At 40.6% G+C, this 15543-nt stretch overlaps 1 protein-coding gene across 2 annotated transcripts in view; it reads right to left on the bottom strand.

The window, feature by feature from the left end:
• SNX27 (sorting nexin family member 27) overlaps positions 1-15543 on the bottom strand; it is a 90205-nt gene that overhangs the window by 39796 nt on the left and 34866 nt on the right. For both annotated transcript variants that reach the window (XM_008065814.2, XM_008065813.2), the window contains exons 3-5: positions 4852-5044; positions 3218-3282; positions 1576-1680 (exon numbers count right to left, since the gene is read on the bottom strand). In XM_008065814.2, coding sequence (XP_008064005.1) covers positions 1576-1680; positions 3218-3282; positions 4852-5044 — 363 coding nt within the window. The remainder of the gene's footprint in view (positions 1-1575; positions 1681-3217; positions 3283-4851; positions 5045-15543) is intronic.

Here is a 15543-nt window from a genome sequence, read left to right as displayed (position 1 = left end):
CCGGATGATTTTATGATTTATTGTAGAGATGAGGTCTTGCTGCCCAGGCGGGTCTTGAACCCGCGGGCTCAGGCAATCCACTCACCTCAGCCTCCCAAAGGCACGGGATTACAGGCTGAGCCACCGAGCCCGGCAGTAGTTATTAGTTAATACCAAAGAAATAGTGCCAATTTTTTTAGGTTTGATCGTGGCATTGTCATTATGTAAGAAGAATATCCCTATTTTAGATGCATACTGAAGCAAACACAGGTTCAGTAACATGGAATTTATTTTAAAATACTTTTTAAAAAGAAAAAAGGGAAAAATAATGCAAATGTAGCAAAAGCTTGATAATTATTATTATTATTTATTTTTTTATTTTTTTATTTTTTTGAGTTGGAGTCTCACTCTGCCCAGGCTGGAGTGCAGTGGCACACTCCCGGCCACCGCAGCCTCGACCTGCTGGGCTCCGACCATCCTTCCACCTCAGCCTTCCAAGTAGCTGGAACTACAGGCGCGTGCTATCACACCCAGGTAATTTTTTGGTTTTATTGTAGAGATGAGGTCTCGCCAAGTTGCCCAGGCGGGTCTCAAACACGCGGGCTCAGGCAATCCACTCACCTCAGCCTCCCAAAGAGCGGGACTACAGGCTGAGCCACCGAGCCTGGCTGATAATTATTATTAAATACGAATGACTAGCATATAGAGAGCCATTGTATTATTCTGTTTTTGTTTGTTTGTTTGTTTGAGTCAGAGTCTCACTCTGTCACTCAAGTTGGAGTGCAGTGGCATGCTCATGGTCACTGCAGCCTTGACCTGCTGGGCTCAGGCTCTCCTTCTGCCTCAACTTTCCAAGCAGCTGGAACTACAAGTGTGTGCCCAGCTAACATATTGATTTGTTGTAGAGACAAGGTCTCACCATAGTGCCCAGGCTGGTCTTGAACCCATGGGCTCAGGAAATCCTCTTGCCTCCACCTCCCAAAGTGCTGAGATTATAGGCACGAGCCACCACACCTTACTATTCTGTTTTCAAATATGTTATAAAGTTTTTCACAATTAAGAAAGGAGGGGTAGGCCAGCCATGGTGGCTCAAGCCTGTAATCCCAACACTTTGGGAAACTGAGGTGAGAGGATTGCTTGAGAACACAAGTTTGAGACCCGCCTGGACAATTTGGCGAGACTTCATCTCTACAATAAATCAAAAATTAGCCAGATGTGGTAGCGCGTGCCTGTAGTTCCAGCTACTTGAAAGGTTGAGGCGGAAGGATTGCCAGAGTCCAGCAGATCGACGCTGGGGTGGCCATGAGTGTGACACTGTACTCCAGCCTGGGCAACAGAGTGAGACTCCAACTCAAAAAAAAAAAAAAAGAAAAAGAAAGAAAGAGCTAATACAACTACTACAACCTGTATATTTACTGTGCCTTTCTTTCAAGGAGGACAAAGTACTTTCACATTAATAATAACAATAGCAGCCAACATTTAATAAGCTTATTATGTGCCAGATATCCTAGGTATAAGTACTTTATATGTATTTAATCTTTCTTTGTCAGCTACACAACATCCAATGTCAAGTCTACTTGTTCAAGTTTAATTTACCTGATATACTTGGTCTGTAGTGCTGTTCTTTTTAACCCTGACTGTAACTGTCGTTCCATCTGGTAATGCTACTCTCAGTTCTACGTCGGACACACCATTGTAGTTCTAAGGGAAAAGACACACAGAAGGAATTTATGACTCAGTATATTCTCACTATCCCTGTAACATGCTAGCTAAACAATAACCTAAATATGTGATAGAGAGGAAGTGAGTTCCAATAAAAAAGGGGAAAAAGTCAATTACATTTACAAGTCATAAAGCTGACTTTAGGCTGTAACAGAAGTTAACCTTTAAGATGAGCAGGGAGGAAAGAAGCATGTTGAAGCCAACGTGTTCACGTTTCAAAACAAATCTTGTGTGAAGCAGTCTAGGTCAAACACAGATGAGATTTTTGGTTCACCTCCTTCTCTCCATTCAGAACTCACAAATGAGAGGAGAAAACAACCAAAAGCAGTAGTTTCAACGTATAGTCTCTGGTGTTAAGAGCTGGGCATGTAGTTTGGATCAAGGGGTATCCTAAGTTTCTTTCTGAACACTGAAACAATCAGGACATCTTTGAAAAGAAAAATGGATACTTGAGTCTCATCCATTTTCCCTTTCAAAGTTAGACTGATTCTCAATTTTCTTCTAGCAAAGAGTAAGCAATTCTTATTCTCTTTAATTCAAAAGAAATCCTCTTACTGCTTTTGATGATTAACATTCCTCTAACAGATTTTTGACCTTGTAATTTTTTTTTTTTTTTTTGAGTTGGAGTCTCACTCTGTCACTCAGACTGGAGTGCAGTGGCCACTCCTGGCCACCACAGCCTCGACCTGCTGAGCTCCGGCGATTCTTCCAACTCAGCCTTCCAAGTAGCTGGAACTACAGGGGCGCACTACCACATCCAGCTAATTTTTTTGATTTATTGTAGAGATGAGGTCTCGCCAAGTTGCCCAGGTGGGTCTCGAACCCGCGGGCTCAGGCAATCCACTCACCTCGACCTCCCAAAGCGCTGGGGACCTTGTAATTTTCATTAGAGAGAAACAATTATTTAGAAACAAGTCCATTTTCATTTACTACTTTTTAAAAAGTACTATTTGTTGCCTAAAACCATCCTAAGCATTACTTTATTATAAGCCCCCGTCTGTAAAATATTTATAATCTAGTTGGAAAACAAGACAAAAACATATAAAATAATTAGATAACACACTAACATATTACCATTAAATATTCATTTAATTAATATTTATTAAACACCTACAACATGCTTGACACTGTGTGGTAAGGCACTGGGAATATAAAGATGATCAAGATTTAGCTCTTACCTACAGGTAGCTCACACTCTTGTAAGCTAAAAATATAAAGTGACAATCTGATTATATGTATAAATATTAGAGAATGAGACAGCAACAGATGATAACTGAGCGGTACTGATTGCAAAAGTTCTTGGTAGAATGAAAAATTGATGACACAAGTCATCAGGGATGGCTTCCAAAAAAGAAGGTGGAACTGGCACTAGATCTTACAGGAGTAAATAAGCAGGATACATATGAAAAGGAAGTCGAGAATTTATGGCAATTTAATCCATAATCAATATCTTTCATTTATTTTCCCCCACAAGGAGCCAAGAGGAAAATGATCATTAAAGGAGATATTCACTTACCTCATCTGATTCTGACAGAAATTCCTGCATGATGTCACTCTCACCAATCACTCGTATAGAACACACTGTAGAAAACAAAGAGTATCTGGCATAAGGTCTTTAAGAATATAAAGTCAAGAACATATCAAGGTTTAAGTTAAATTATCAGTAACAGGTAGAGGAGGTAGCATGCCACGCCTGGCAGATGAGATTTTAAGGTGTGATAAATGGTTATCTAAAAATTATCAGAACAGAGAAATAATAGAAAATACAAAGATCCAATTTGCTAAAAATATTAAACATAGCCAGAAAAGAGAAATAAAGTTCAGTAAATCTAACTTGGCCATCTTGCATGACAGAACATATGTACAACAGTACATGGAGGAAAGAGGCAGGGGTAGGGAAAGGTCAACAGGAACAAACTATATACAAAATTGAAATACAAAAGGGAAATCTCTATGTGGCCAACCAGAGAACCATAAACATTTAAAGCCATTTTGGAAAGAATGGGTAGGTAATTAAGCATTAAGCTGAGCACATCACTTCACCTCACTTACTTTAGCTTCAAAACAACCCCACCACCCCAAAAAAAGGAAGGAAAGCAGGCAGGTAGCTAATCCTCTAAGTGTAACAAAGTTAATTTCCTGACACCCTCATGAGGATGGTAAATTATACTGATGACTTTACTTAATCTGATTTTTTAAAACTGTACCCTTTCTCATTTCCCAAGGGCTGTGTTCAGAGGCCAGTCCATGTTAGAAAAAGCTAAAAACAGATGAGGAAGTCCCACTACCTTCTATGAGAGAAATGGTTTTTCTTCAGGAATAAGGTTGCCTACCAAAGTTTTTTTTTTTAAATCCAACTAGGTCAATTAGTTCTTATACAAGGACACAGAATGACTAAATATCACATAAGACCACTATTCTACTAAACTAGTATTTTAGAGAAAAACCTATTGCACAGATAACAAATTATATAACTCTATGATGTAGCAAGGAGAGATCTCTTCTCTGATCCATAAGACGAACTATCTTATTAAGGAGATCTGTACCATTTTGTTGCCTTTCTAGACAAACAAGTGTTTCAGCGTCCACAGACTCCTAATGTATCATTTGGAAGCAGTGAGATAGCAAGTATAGTTCGATATTTCTACCTTTGGCCTGCTTAGAACAAGGACAATTTAGATTACCTACAACTCAGCAAACCTATCCATGAATACCTGTGAAATGAATAAAAAGCTTTCATGTAGGATATGCCAGGGAGCCAAGAATCAATTTAATGAAAATGTCATAAATATTGCCCAGTTAGTTCCCAAATTAGTTCAGCTTATTGATGAGTCTGTTCTCTATGCATTTGCTGGCAAATTATGTAATCCTATAAATAAAGGCCCATTAAGGACTATCAAATGCATCAAAAATTAAATATTCATTTTTCTGTTGTTGTTAGATACTCAATGAACCAATAAAACAAGCTACTAATCACCCTACTGGATAGTTCAGTCTTGCCTTGAAAGCTCAGATTATTCCACACGGATAGTCAAAAACTTGACTTATTTTCACTACTGAGTTTCAGGAAACTCAGTTGAGCAAATTTGGAAGTTGCATATCCAGACCCTAAGTGTACTCAGAATAGTAGAGTTTAAGGAGATAGCTTACCCTTTTCTAGATATTCTTCCAATCCCCGACGTCGGGCATCTAATTGTTGTTCTGATAATGAGAATGGCCACTTCCCTGGAAGTCGGGGAAATGTAAAGTTGGCAAACTCTCTCTTCAGGTTCTGATGTAGGATGGCAAACTCCCGGTACCGCTTAGAGCACAGCTGCCTCCCTGCCATGTAAACATTGTATACCTGGTGAGGGAGAAAAACAAAGACAAGCCTACTTACTACAAACTAAATCATAGACTCATCTAAAGTCAGGTTTAGAGTGATATTGATTAAGTGTATTCTGCTATGCATATTAAAAAGACTATGTTCAAAGCCACCTTAAAATAAGGCTTACTTTTAAGTTGAGCGTGGTGGCTCGCGTCTGTAATCTCAGCACTTTGGGAGGCAGAGGCAAGAGGATAGCCTGAGCCTACAAGTTCAAGACCAGCCTGAGTAACATGGCGAGCCTTCATCTCTACAATGAATAAAAAAATTAGCTGGATGTGGTGGCGCACACCTGTAGCTCCAGCTACTTGGAAGACTGAGGTAGAAGGATTACCTGAGTCCAACAAATCGAGGCTGAGGTATACATGAGCATGCTGCTGCACTCCAGCCTGGGTGGCAGAGTGAGACTCCGACTCAATAAATAAACAAATAAAATAAAACAAGGCTTACTTTTTTTGTTTGTTTTTTTTTTGAGTTGGAGTCTCACTCTGTTGCCCAGACTGGAGTACAGCGGCCACTCCCGGCCACCGCAGCCTCGCCTGCTGGGCTCCGGCAATCCTTCCGCCTCAGCTTTCCGAGTAGCCGGAATTACAGGCACGCGCTACCACGTCCAGCTGATTTTTTGATTTTATTGTAGAGATTAGGTCTCGCCTGCCCAGGTGGGTCTTGAACCCGCGGGCTCAGGCAATCCACTCACCTCAGCCTCCCAAAGGCACGGGATTACAGGCTGAGCCACTGAGCCCGGCTAAAACAAGGCTTACTTTTAACAAACATGCCAAAAGTTATATGTGTAAAAAAGGACATCCCTCTTCAGGAGGAGCACGGTCTCATTTCTGCAATTAAAATGACTCCTAGCACACTTTTAAATATCTTCAAAGGCAATTATCAGGTTTTTAAGGGTGGATTTATTTTCAAGAAGTTAAAAGTCATTTGAAGCCAATGTGGTAAATATAGTGAATGAACAAACAAGCAAATTTGGAGGGACCTGAAAACACAGGGTTATTATAAAGCAATGTGACTGATACTGCTGTGTGGTACAAACTGGCTCTAAAGTTAATTCCAAAGAAAAGGCCTTAAAACTGATTTAAGCCAGAGCGTATTCTCATTAGCAGATACTGTAAAAAGCAAATAAAAGCTAAGACCTTGATAATAATTTAATTCAAACCATATAGTCTGTTTCGTCTATCCTATCTCCCTGCTTCTCTAATCCCAAAAGGTTATCATCTCCAACCACATTCATCATTCCCTTGCCTTTCTTTTTATATACTTTTTGCACTTAAGTGCAATCCTCAAACTTTTATTTTTTATTTTAGCTTTTTTTTTTGAGCCGGAGTCTCACTCTATCACCCAGACTGGAGTGCAGTGGCCGCTCCCGGCCACCGCAGCCTCAACCTGCTGGGCTCCGGTGATCCTTCCACCTCAGCTTTCCAAGTAGCTAGAACTACAGGCGCGCGCTACCACGCCCGGCTAATTTTTGATTTATTGTAAAGATGCGGTCTCACCAAGTGGCCCAGGTGGGTCTCGAACCCGTGGGCTCAGGCAATCTACTCACCTCAGCCTCCCAAAGTGCTGGATTAGAGGCTGAGCCACCGAGCCTGGCTTATTCTAATTTTTAAGGGTATTTTAATTTTTTAAAAACATCAAGATGAATGAGAATTTAGGGGACTTGGTGTTTTCACTTAATATTATACCACTTGGTCTCATCCGCATTACATATCTTTGCGGTTTATTTTGTTGCATATAGCATATGAATACATCATAGTTGTTTGTATGTTTTTAATCTATACTCCCACTGCTGGGCATTTGGGTGGCTTTTGAGTTTTAGTAATTGTGAACAATGCTGCTAATAACATTTGTATACATGCCTCCTGTTGTACATGCAAAAGATATTCTTCTAAGCCAGGCTCAGTGGCTCAGTCTTTAATCCTCCACTTTGGGAGGCTGAGGTGAGTAGATTGCCTGAGCCTGCGGGTTCGGGACTGCATGGGCAACTTGGCGAGACCTCATCTCTACAATAAATCAAAAAAATTAGCCGGGTGTGGTAGTGCGTGCCTGTAATTCCCACTACGTGGAAGGCTGAGGCAGAAGGATAGCTGGAGCCCAGCAGGTCGAGGCTGCGGTGGCCGGGAGCGGCCACTGCACTCCAGTCTGGGAGACAGAGTGAGACTCCAACTCAAAAAAATAAATAAAAAATAAAAAATAGATTAATCAATCAAAAACTAGCCGGGCGTGGTAGCGTGCGCCTGTAGTTCCAGCTATTTGGAAGGCTGAGGCGGAAGGATCACCAGAGCCCAGCAGGTCAAGGCTATGGTGGCCGGGAGCGGCCACTGCACTCCAGTCTGGGTGACAGTGAGACTCCAACTCAAAAAAAATAAAATAAAATAAAAATAAAAAGATATTCTTCTGAGTGTATACCTATGAGTGGAACTGAAGGGTCATAAGATATGCATATATTCAACCTCAGGAGATAATACCAAAATATAAGCTAAAGTGGCTGCCCCAATGTATTCTCTTTCAGCAAAATATAAAAAGATCCTCTTAATTTTGCCAATGGAATGGGTGTGGAAAGAGTTCTAACTGTAGTTCTAGTTTACATTTCCCTAATTACTAATGATGTTGAACATCTTTTCAGATATTTATTAGCCATGTAAGTGTCCTCTTTTGTGAAGTACCTATTCATGTGTTTTGCCCACTTTTATATTGAGTTTTTGTGCTTTTCTCATGATTTGTGGAGTTTTTAATATGTTTTTGACATAATCATTTTCATTTGTATGTATTATTATAAATATCTGCTCCCAGTTTGTCACTGGTCTTTTCATTTTATTTAAAGGTCTTTGAATTTTAAAAAGGTATTAATTTTAAAAGCATCCAATTTATCAATCTTTTTATAACCAACACTTTTTGTATTTTAAGAAACTTTTTTCTATTCCCAAGATCTAAAAACTATTCATCAATATTTTCTACTAAGCGTTTTCAATTTTTGGTTTTGTCATATAAATCCTTAATCCATCTAGAACTTATTTTCCTACATAATATGAAGCAGAATTCCTCTGGTATTTCTTTTAAAGCCAAGAAAATTTTTAAATCAACTTTTAGTCAAATTATCCCTAAATAAAAATATTCTGCTTTCACAGAACAATCTGTGGGCTTACAGGTGGTCTGTAATTAACCTTCTACTATATATAACCAGAAAATTGGACACAATGTAGGAAACAACTATTTTCAGACACTAGACAACAAGCAGCTCAGAACCGTGGTCTCTGAGAAAAGGGACATGAACAAGATGAGCTCTATTTATAAGCTTGGCTTTCTGCTTGGAAGTAACTCCTTAAACTATAGCTCAGGGAGGGGCACTCAGTTAGGCAATTTCACTGAGTTGAACAGACAGACTCAAGTTCAAGAAGGCCAAAGCAGGCCAGGCGTGGTGGCTCATACCTGTAATCCCAGCACTTTGGGAGACTGAGGTGAGAGGACTGCCTGAGCCCAGGGATTTGAGACCAATCTGGGCAACTTGGTGAGACCTCATCTCTACAATAAATCAAAAAATTAGCCAGGCATGGTGGCACGCACCTATAGTTCCAGCTACTTGGAAGGCTGAAGTGTAAGGATCACCTAAGCCCAACAGGTTGAGGCTGAGGTAACTGTGAGTACGCCAAAGAATTCCAGCCTGGGCAACAGAGTGAGACTACAACTCAAAAAAAAAGAAGGCCAAAGCAGCTAAAATTTGCAGGGCTGAGCACACAAGAGGGAGCTAAAGAGAGACATAGCTCCAGAAATCTGCATTGAGTCCCTCGAATTTTGAGTGAATAACAACCTAAGGAAAGAACTAGAAGGGGGAGGCTGTAAATAAACAATTCCCAGAGTTCACACAGGGCAAGAAATCCTTCAACTTCCCTCCAGTCAGAAAAAAGAGACCTCTTTGAATCTGCAGAAAATTCAGAGGGAATTCAAAAAAACCATGCTTTAGGAGCGGCTAAATTGGTTGTACAGTGAAAGTCACTCTACACCACATGGAAAGAGGAGCTTAAAAACAAACCTCAAGAAAATCAAAGTAATCTGTAAGTGATTTAACCATATGCCAGGAAAAAAAAATACTCTTTAAAGGAAGATAACAAAATCTAGCACCCAATAACATTAAATTTACAATATATAAATCAAAACTTACTAGACAAATAAAGAAGCATGAAAATTTGACCAATGACCAGGAGAAAAACCAGTTAGTAGAAACAGACTTAGAAATGACAAAGACAAAAGAGTTAGTAGGCAAGGACATTAAGCAGCTATCATAGGCTGCTTCTGCTTCTGTTCAGGGTGTAGGAGGCTGTAAGAAGTGCACGTCCTCCATCCAGACACAAGAAAACTTTCCACTCATTGGCAAGTCTTTTCCAGAGGCCTCCACTGGGCTCAGTAGGATGACCAGGGGCAGAGCAGAAGACTAGAGATAGTCTCCCTTAGTGGCCCGGGAATATAGGTATTGATTGGCAATCGTAGGAGACACAGACACAATGCCCACCTACACCCCAGACTCTTTTACTAAGAAAAAGTCTTAAGCTATTGGAGGGTGAGCAGTGTTATGGTTTGAATGCCTCCTCCAAAACTGAAGTTGAAAGTTAATTACCACTGTGAGGTGAGACCTTTAAGAGGTAATTAGATCATGAAAGAATTAATGACATTATTGAGGCAGTAGGTTAGATATCTCAAGAGTTTGGCTTCCCTTTTCTCTCGGTCGCACGCTTAGTTCCTCACCATGTAATGCCTTCCTCCAAGTTATAACACAGCAATAAGACCTTCACCAGACATGGCCCCTTGATATTAGATTTCCCAGCCTCCAGATCTGTGTGCCAAATGAATCTCTTTTCTTTGTAAATTACCTAGTCCGTGTTATCCTGTTAGAGCAGCAGAAAACAGACTAAGACAGGCAGCAAACCTTCTCATTCAGAGGGCACAGGCAAAGATTCACTGTTTCTGGGGAAGGGATAAAATACTCTGCACTCTTGAACCATATTAGGCCCAGGTTCCTACACTGATACCAAGCACAGGTCTGCTACAGCTGGGGGAGGGACAGGAAGCTCTTTCACAGATACAAGGCAGAGCTTGGCTGCAATAAGGAGGAAGGGTAGTAAGACACAACAAACTCTGACTAAAACTAAGGCTGGATCATACAACATCTATCTCTACCATGAGTCTAGACAAGGTGAAAAGCAAGCTCAGTCTACCAGTAGCAGAGAGGCAAGAATGTTGACAGAGAACTTTTCTGTGGTACAGGCATGCAAGGGTGGCTGAAATCTTGGGGACAGAAACACTAAAAAAACCCTCCAGACCCTAGCCCCCACTCAAAGTACAAGGTATCCAGTACAAGTCTAAGTGCAAGAGCAGCCTATGGCTAGAGAAATTTGAGGTCTATAGCACAGTAAAGGTAATTATAGTTACAACAAAATCCAAACTCAGTTTAATTGACTTAATTCCCTAACAGAAGAAGGCTGCCCATTTCCAGGTACAAACACTATTTATTTCAACTGTTTTTACTGCTCTACTTGGCATTCAGGACAAGAATGCAAGAAAAAAACCCAACACTTATGTCAAGAGATAAGACAGTTTCTGAGATTGATTACCCAGATGTTGAAATTATCAGACTAAGTATTATTAGAATAACTGTGATAAATATGCTAAACAATCTAATGCAAAAGGAAAAGGTAAAAAGCATGTACGGACAGATGGGGAATTTCAGCAAAATAAAAACTGGGCCTGAGTTTAGAAGTTCAAGACCAGCCTAGGCAATATAGCAAGACCTCATCTGTATAATTTTTTTTTAATTAGCTGGGTGTGACAGCATGCACCTGCAGTCCCAGTTACTTGGGAGGCTAAGGTGGAAGAATTACCTAAGCCCAGAAGGTCAAGACTGCAGTGAGCTATGGTTGTGTCGCTGTACTCCAACCTGGGAAACAGAGAGAGACCGCAGATCAAAAAAATAAAAATAAAAATAATAAAAAGCCTGGTATCAGAGATGAAGAATTCCTCCAACAGTTTCATCAGAAGACTGGACACAGCTGAGAAAGAATCAGAAAACTTAAAGACAGAACAATAAAAATGATCAAATGGAAACAAAAGAAAAGAACTAAAACTAGAACAGAGCATCCAAAAGCTCTAGAACAATATTAAACAATCTAATATATAGCTAACGGGAATCTCAGAGGGATAAGAGAAAAAGAATGGGGTTGAAGAAATATCTAAAGACATTGCTAAGACTTTTCCAAATAATAAAAGAAATCAAATCACAGGTTCCTAAAGCAGAATAAATACCAATAAACACACATCTAGATACATAAAAATCAAACTTTGCAAACCAAAGATAAAGAGAAAACTTCAAAGGTAGTCGAGGTTAAAACATTCCACACAAAAGACTAAAAATTAAAACAACCAAGCTTCTCATCAGAAACTACACAAACCAAAGACTGGAGTGATACTTTTAAAGTACTGAAAGAAAAGAAAACTTCAACCCAGAATTCTGTACCCTATAAAAATCTCTTTCAACCATAAAGATGAAATGAAGACTTTTTCAAACCAACAAAAACTAAGAATTCATTGCCAACAAGACCTGCACTACAAGAATTATTAATGCAAGTTCTTCAGGGAGAGGGATTATGATGCCAGATAGAAATTGGATTTACACAAAGAAATGAAGTGCACCAGAAATGGTAAATACGTGTTTAAATGTAAAAATAATTCTTTTCTCATTTTTAATCTCTTTAAAAGGTAACTGTTGGCAATAACGGGATACTGCCTGGGTGGGGGTGGAGGCACAACATCAATAAGGGTAACTGATGTCAAATCAGGCAAAGTGGGGACCAAAGGGAGGCCCAAATTTTACCTGTACAGTGTCTACTTGTATACCTAATCCTGAATTGTACACCACATTTTAAAATAAAATATATGAAAATAAATAAATAAATAAAATGAAAAGCAACTGTTTAAAGCAAAGATAACAATGTATCGGCCAGGCTCTGTAGCTCAGCCTGTAGTCCCAGCACTTTGGGAGGCCGAGGCAAGTGGATTGCATTAGCCTGAGGGTTCAAGACGAGCCCAGGCAACTTGGAGAGACCTCGTCTCTTCAATAAATCAAAAATCAGCTGGGAATGGTAGCATGCGCCTACGTAGTCCCGGCTACTTGGAAAGCTGAAGCAGAAGGCACGCTGGAGCGCAGTAGGTCGATGCTGGGGTGGCCGTGAGCATGCCACACTGCACTCCAGCCTGGGCAATGGAGTGAGATTCCAACTCAAAAATAAAAAACAAGAAAACAATGTATCATGAAGTTTCTAATTCATACAGAAGTAAATGTATGCCAACAATAGCACAAAAGATGGGAGGAAATAAAAAAACACTCTTGTAAGAGTCACACTATTATGAAGTGTTATACTATATATAGTAAAGGTCTTATACTATATATATATATATATATAAAAGAGTCTTACACTAACTGCTTATAATTTTTTATTTTTTTGAGTTGACATCTCATTCTGTCGCCCAGACTAGAGTGCAATGGCACACTCACAGCCACCACAGCCTCAACCTGCTGGGCTCGGGTGGTCCTTCTGCCTCAGCCTTCCAAGCAGCTGGAACTACAGGTGCGCTCCCCCATGCCAGCTAATTTTTTGGTTTACTGCAGAGATGAGGCCTCGCCAAGTTGCCCAAGCTTGTCTTGAACCTCTAAGCTCAGGCAATCCTCTTGCTTCCGCCTTCCAAAGTGCTGGGATTATAGGTGTGAGCCACCATACCCAGCGGCTTATAAATTGAAGATATATACTGTAAGCCAATAAAACAACAAATTATACCTAATAAAACAATAGTGAAGATAAAACTGAATCATTTCAAGACACTCTATTAATCTAAAAAAAAAAAGGCAGGAAATGAGAAAAAAAGAAATAAAGAACAGATGAGATATGTATACCAAATAACAGGATGGTAGATTTAACCTAACATTATCAATAATTATATTAAAGGCAAATAGTCTACACACTCCAAATAAAACAGATTGCCAGACTGGATTAAAAAGCAAGGTCCAGCCAGGTGCAATGGTTCACCCTGTAATCCCAGCACTTTGGGAGGCCGAGGTGGGAGGATTACTTGAGCCCAGAAGTTCAAGACCAGCCTGGGCAACATACCAATACCTTATCTCTACAAAAAATTTTTTAAAATTAGCCAGGTGTAGTGGCACACACCTGTAATCCTAGCTAATCAGGAAGCTGAGGCAGGAAGGATCACCTGAGCCCAGCAAGTTGAGGCCGCAGTGGCCGTGAGCATGCCACTGCACTCCAGCCTGGGTGACAGAGTAAGCTCCTACTAAAAAAAACAAAAACAAAAAAGAAACCCATTTTAATGATAAATATACAGATAGGTTAAAAGTAAAAGGACAGAAAAGATATACAATGAAAACAATAACCAAAAGAAAGCTGAAGTGGCTATTAATTGCTATATGTTCATATCAGAGAAAGACTTCAGAGCAAAGGGATAAAGAGGTCAACTCATCAAAAAGATATAATAGCTTCATTATACATAAAGAAAAGCCTGATAGACTCCACTTCAGGTATTGTGTAAACTCTCAATAGACCAACCCTTCCACTGATAACAACTGCAAATTCTGGACAAAATACAAAAAAAATAATTACCTGAAAATTCCAAATTACACACTAAAAGCAGGCAGACAGTGGATAGGACTCAAAACACGGAATAATGATCTAAACAGGATAGGAATGGATGTCCCTGTTGAAAGAGCTGAACTAGCCGGTCTCGGTGGCTCAGCCTGTAATCCCGTGCCTTTGGGAGGCTGAGGTGAGTGGATTGCCTGAGCCTGCGGGTTCGAGATCCGCCTGGGCAGCTTGGCAAAACCTCATCTCTACAATAAACCAAAAATACGAGCCAGGCATGGTAGCACGCACCTGTAGTTCCAAGCTACTTGGAAGGCTGAGGCGGAAGGATCGCCAGAGCCCAGCAGGTCGAGGCTGCGGTGGCCGGGAGCGGCCACTGCACTCCAGTCTGAGCAACAGAATGAGACTCCAATTCAAAAAAAAAAAAAGAAAGAAAGAAAGAGCTGAACTGAGGCCAGACTCCATGGCTCAGCCTGTAATCCGAGCACTTTAGGAGGCCAGGGTGAGTGGACTGCCTGAGCCCGCAGGTTCGAGACCTGCCTGGGCAACTTAGCGAGACCTCATCTCTACCATAAATCAAAAATTAGCCGGGTGTGGTAGCGCGCGCCTGTAGTTCCAGCTATTTTTTAAGGCTGAGGCGGAAGGATCGCCAGAGCCTAGCAGGTTGAGACTGCGGTGGCCGGGAACAGCCACTGCACTCCAGTCTAGGTGACAGAGTGAGACTCCAACTCAAGAAAAATAGAAAGAGCTGAACTGAGATTTGAAGTACAACCAAGAGAAAGTGACACAGCTTACAGCTCACTGCCAGGTAGAACAAAAACTTCAATACTCCTACTCCTCAGAGGAATGTTACAGAACCCAGAGTCTACAATATAACATTCAAAATATCCAAGATACAATCCCAAATTACTCAATATACAAAGAACCAGGAGGATCTGACCCATTGTCAATGGGAAAGATACTTAACAAAAGCTAACTTCAAAATGATGTGAATGTTGAAATGTCCAGACATATAATCAATGGAACAGAATTAAAAAGTTGAGATATAGAACCACACACATATGGTCAACTGATTTTCAACAATGATGTCAAAGTATTTCAATGGGGAAAGTATTTATTTTCAACAAAGGTTGTTGAAATAACCTGGATACCCATATGTAACAAAATTAAAAACAAAAAGAAATTGACCCTAATATCATACAATATACCAAAAAAAAAAAAAATCCTCAAAATGGATCACAGACCTAAACATAAAAGTGAAAACTATGGCACAGTCACTTTGGAAAACAGTGTGGCAATTCCTCAAAAGGTTAAACCTAGAATTACCATATAACCCAGCAATTCCATTCCTAGGTATACACCCAAGAAAGGATAAGCCTTGAAAACATTATTCTAGCTGGGCTCGGTGGCTCAGCCTGTAAACCCGCACCTTTGGGAGGCTGAGGTAAGTGGATTGCCTGAGCCCACGGGTTTGAGACCCGCCTGGGCAGGCGAGATCTCATCTCTACAATAAATCAAAAAATCAGCCGGGCGTGGTAGCGCGTGACTGTAGTTCTGGCTACTTGGAAGGCTGAGGCGGAAGGATCGCAGGAGCCTGGCAGGTCGAGGCTGCGGTGGCCGGAAGCAGCCACTGCACTCCAGTCTGGGCAACAGAGTGAGACTCCAACTCAAAAAAAAAAAAAAAGGAAACATTATTCTTAAGTCAAGGAAGCCAGTTATCAAAAAACGACATATGAGGCCCGGCTCAGTGGCTCAGCCTGTAATCCCAGCACTTTGGGAGGCCGAGGTGAGTGAACTGCCTGAGCCTGCGGGTTCGAGACCCGCCTGGGCAACTTG

Source organism: Carlito syrichta, unplaced genomic scaffold, assembly GCF_000164805.1.
Source record: "Carlito syrichta isolate Samal-C Ts95f unplaced genomic scaffold, Tarsius_syrichta-2.0.1 Scaffold308805, whole genome shotgun sequence".
In the NCBI taxonomy this organism is placed as follows: Eukaryota; Metazoa; Chordata; class Mammalia; order Primates; family Tarsiidae; genus Carlito; species Carlito syrichta.
Note: the sequence above shows the minus strand (reverse complement) of the source record. Positions and strands in the feature narration are given on the sequence as shown.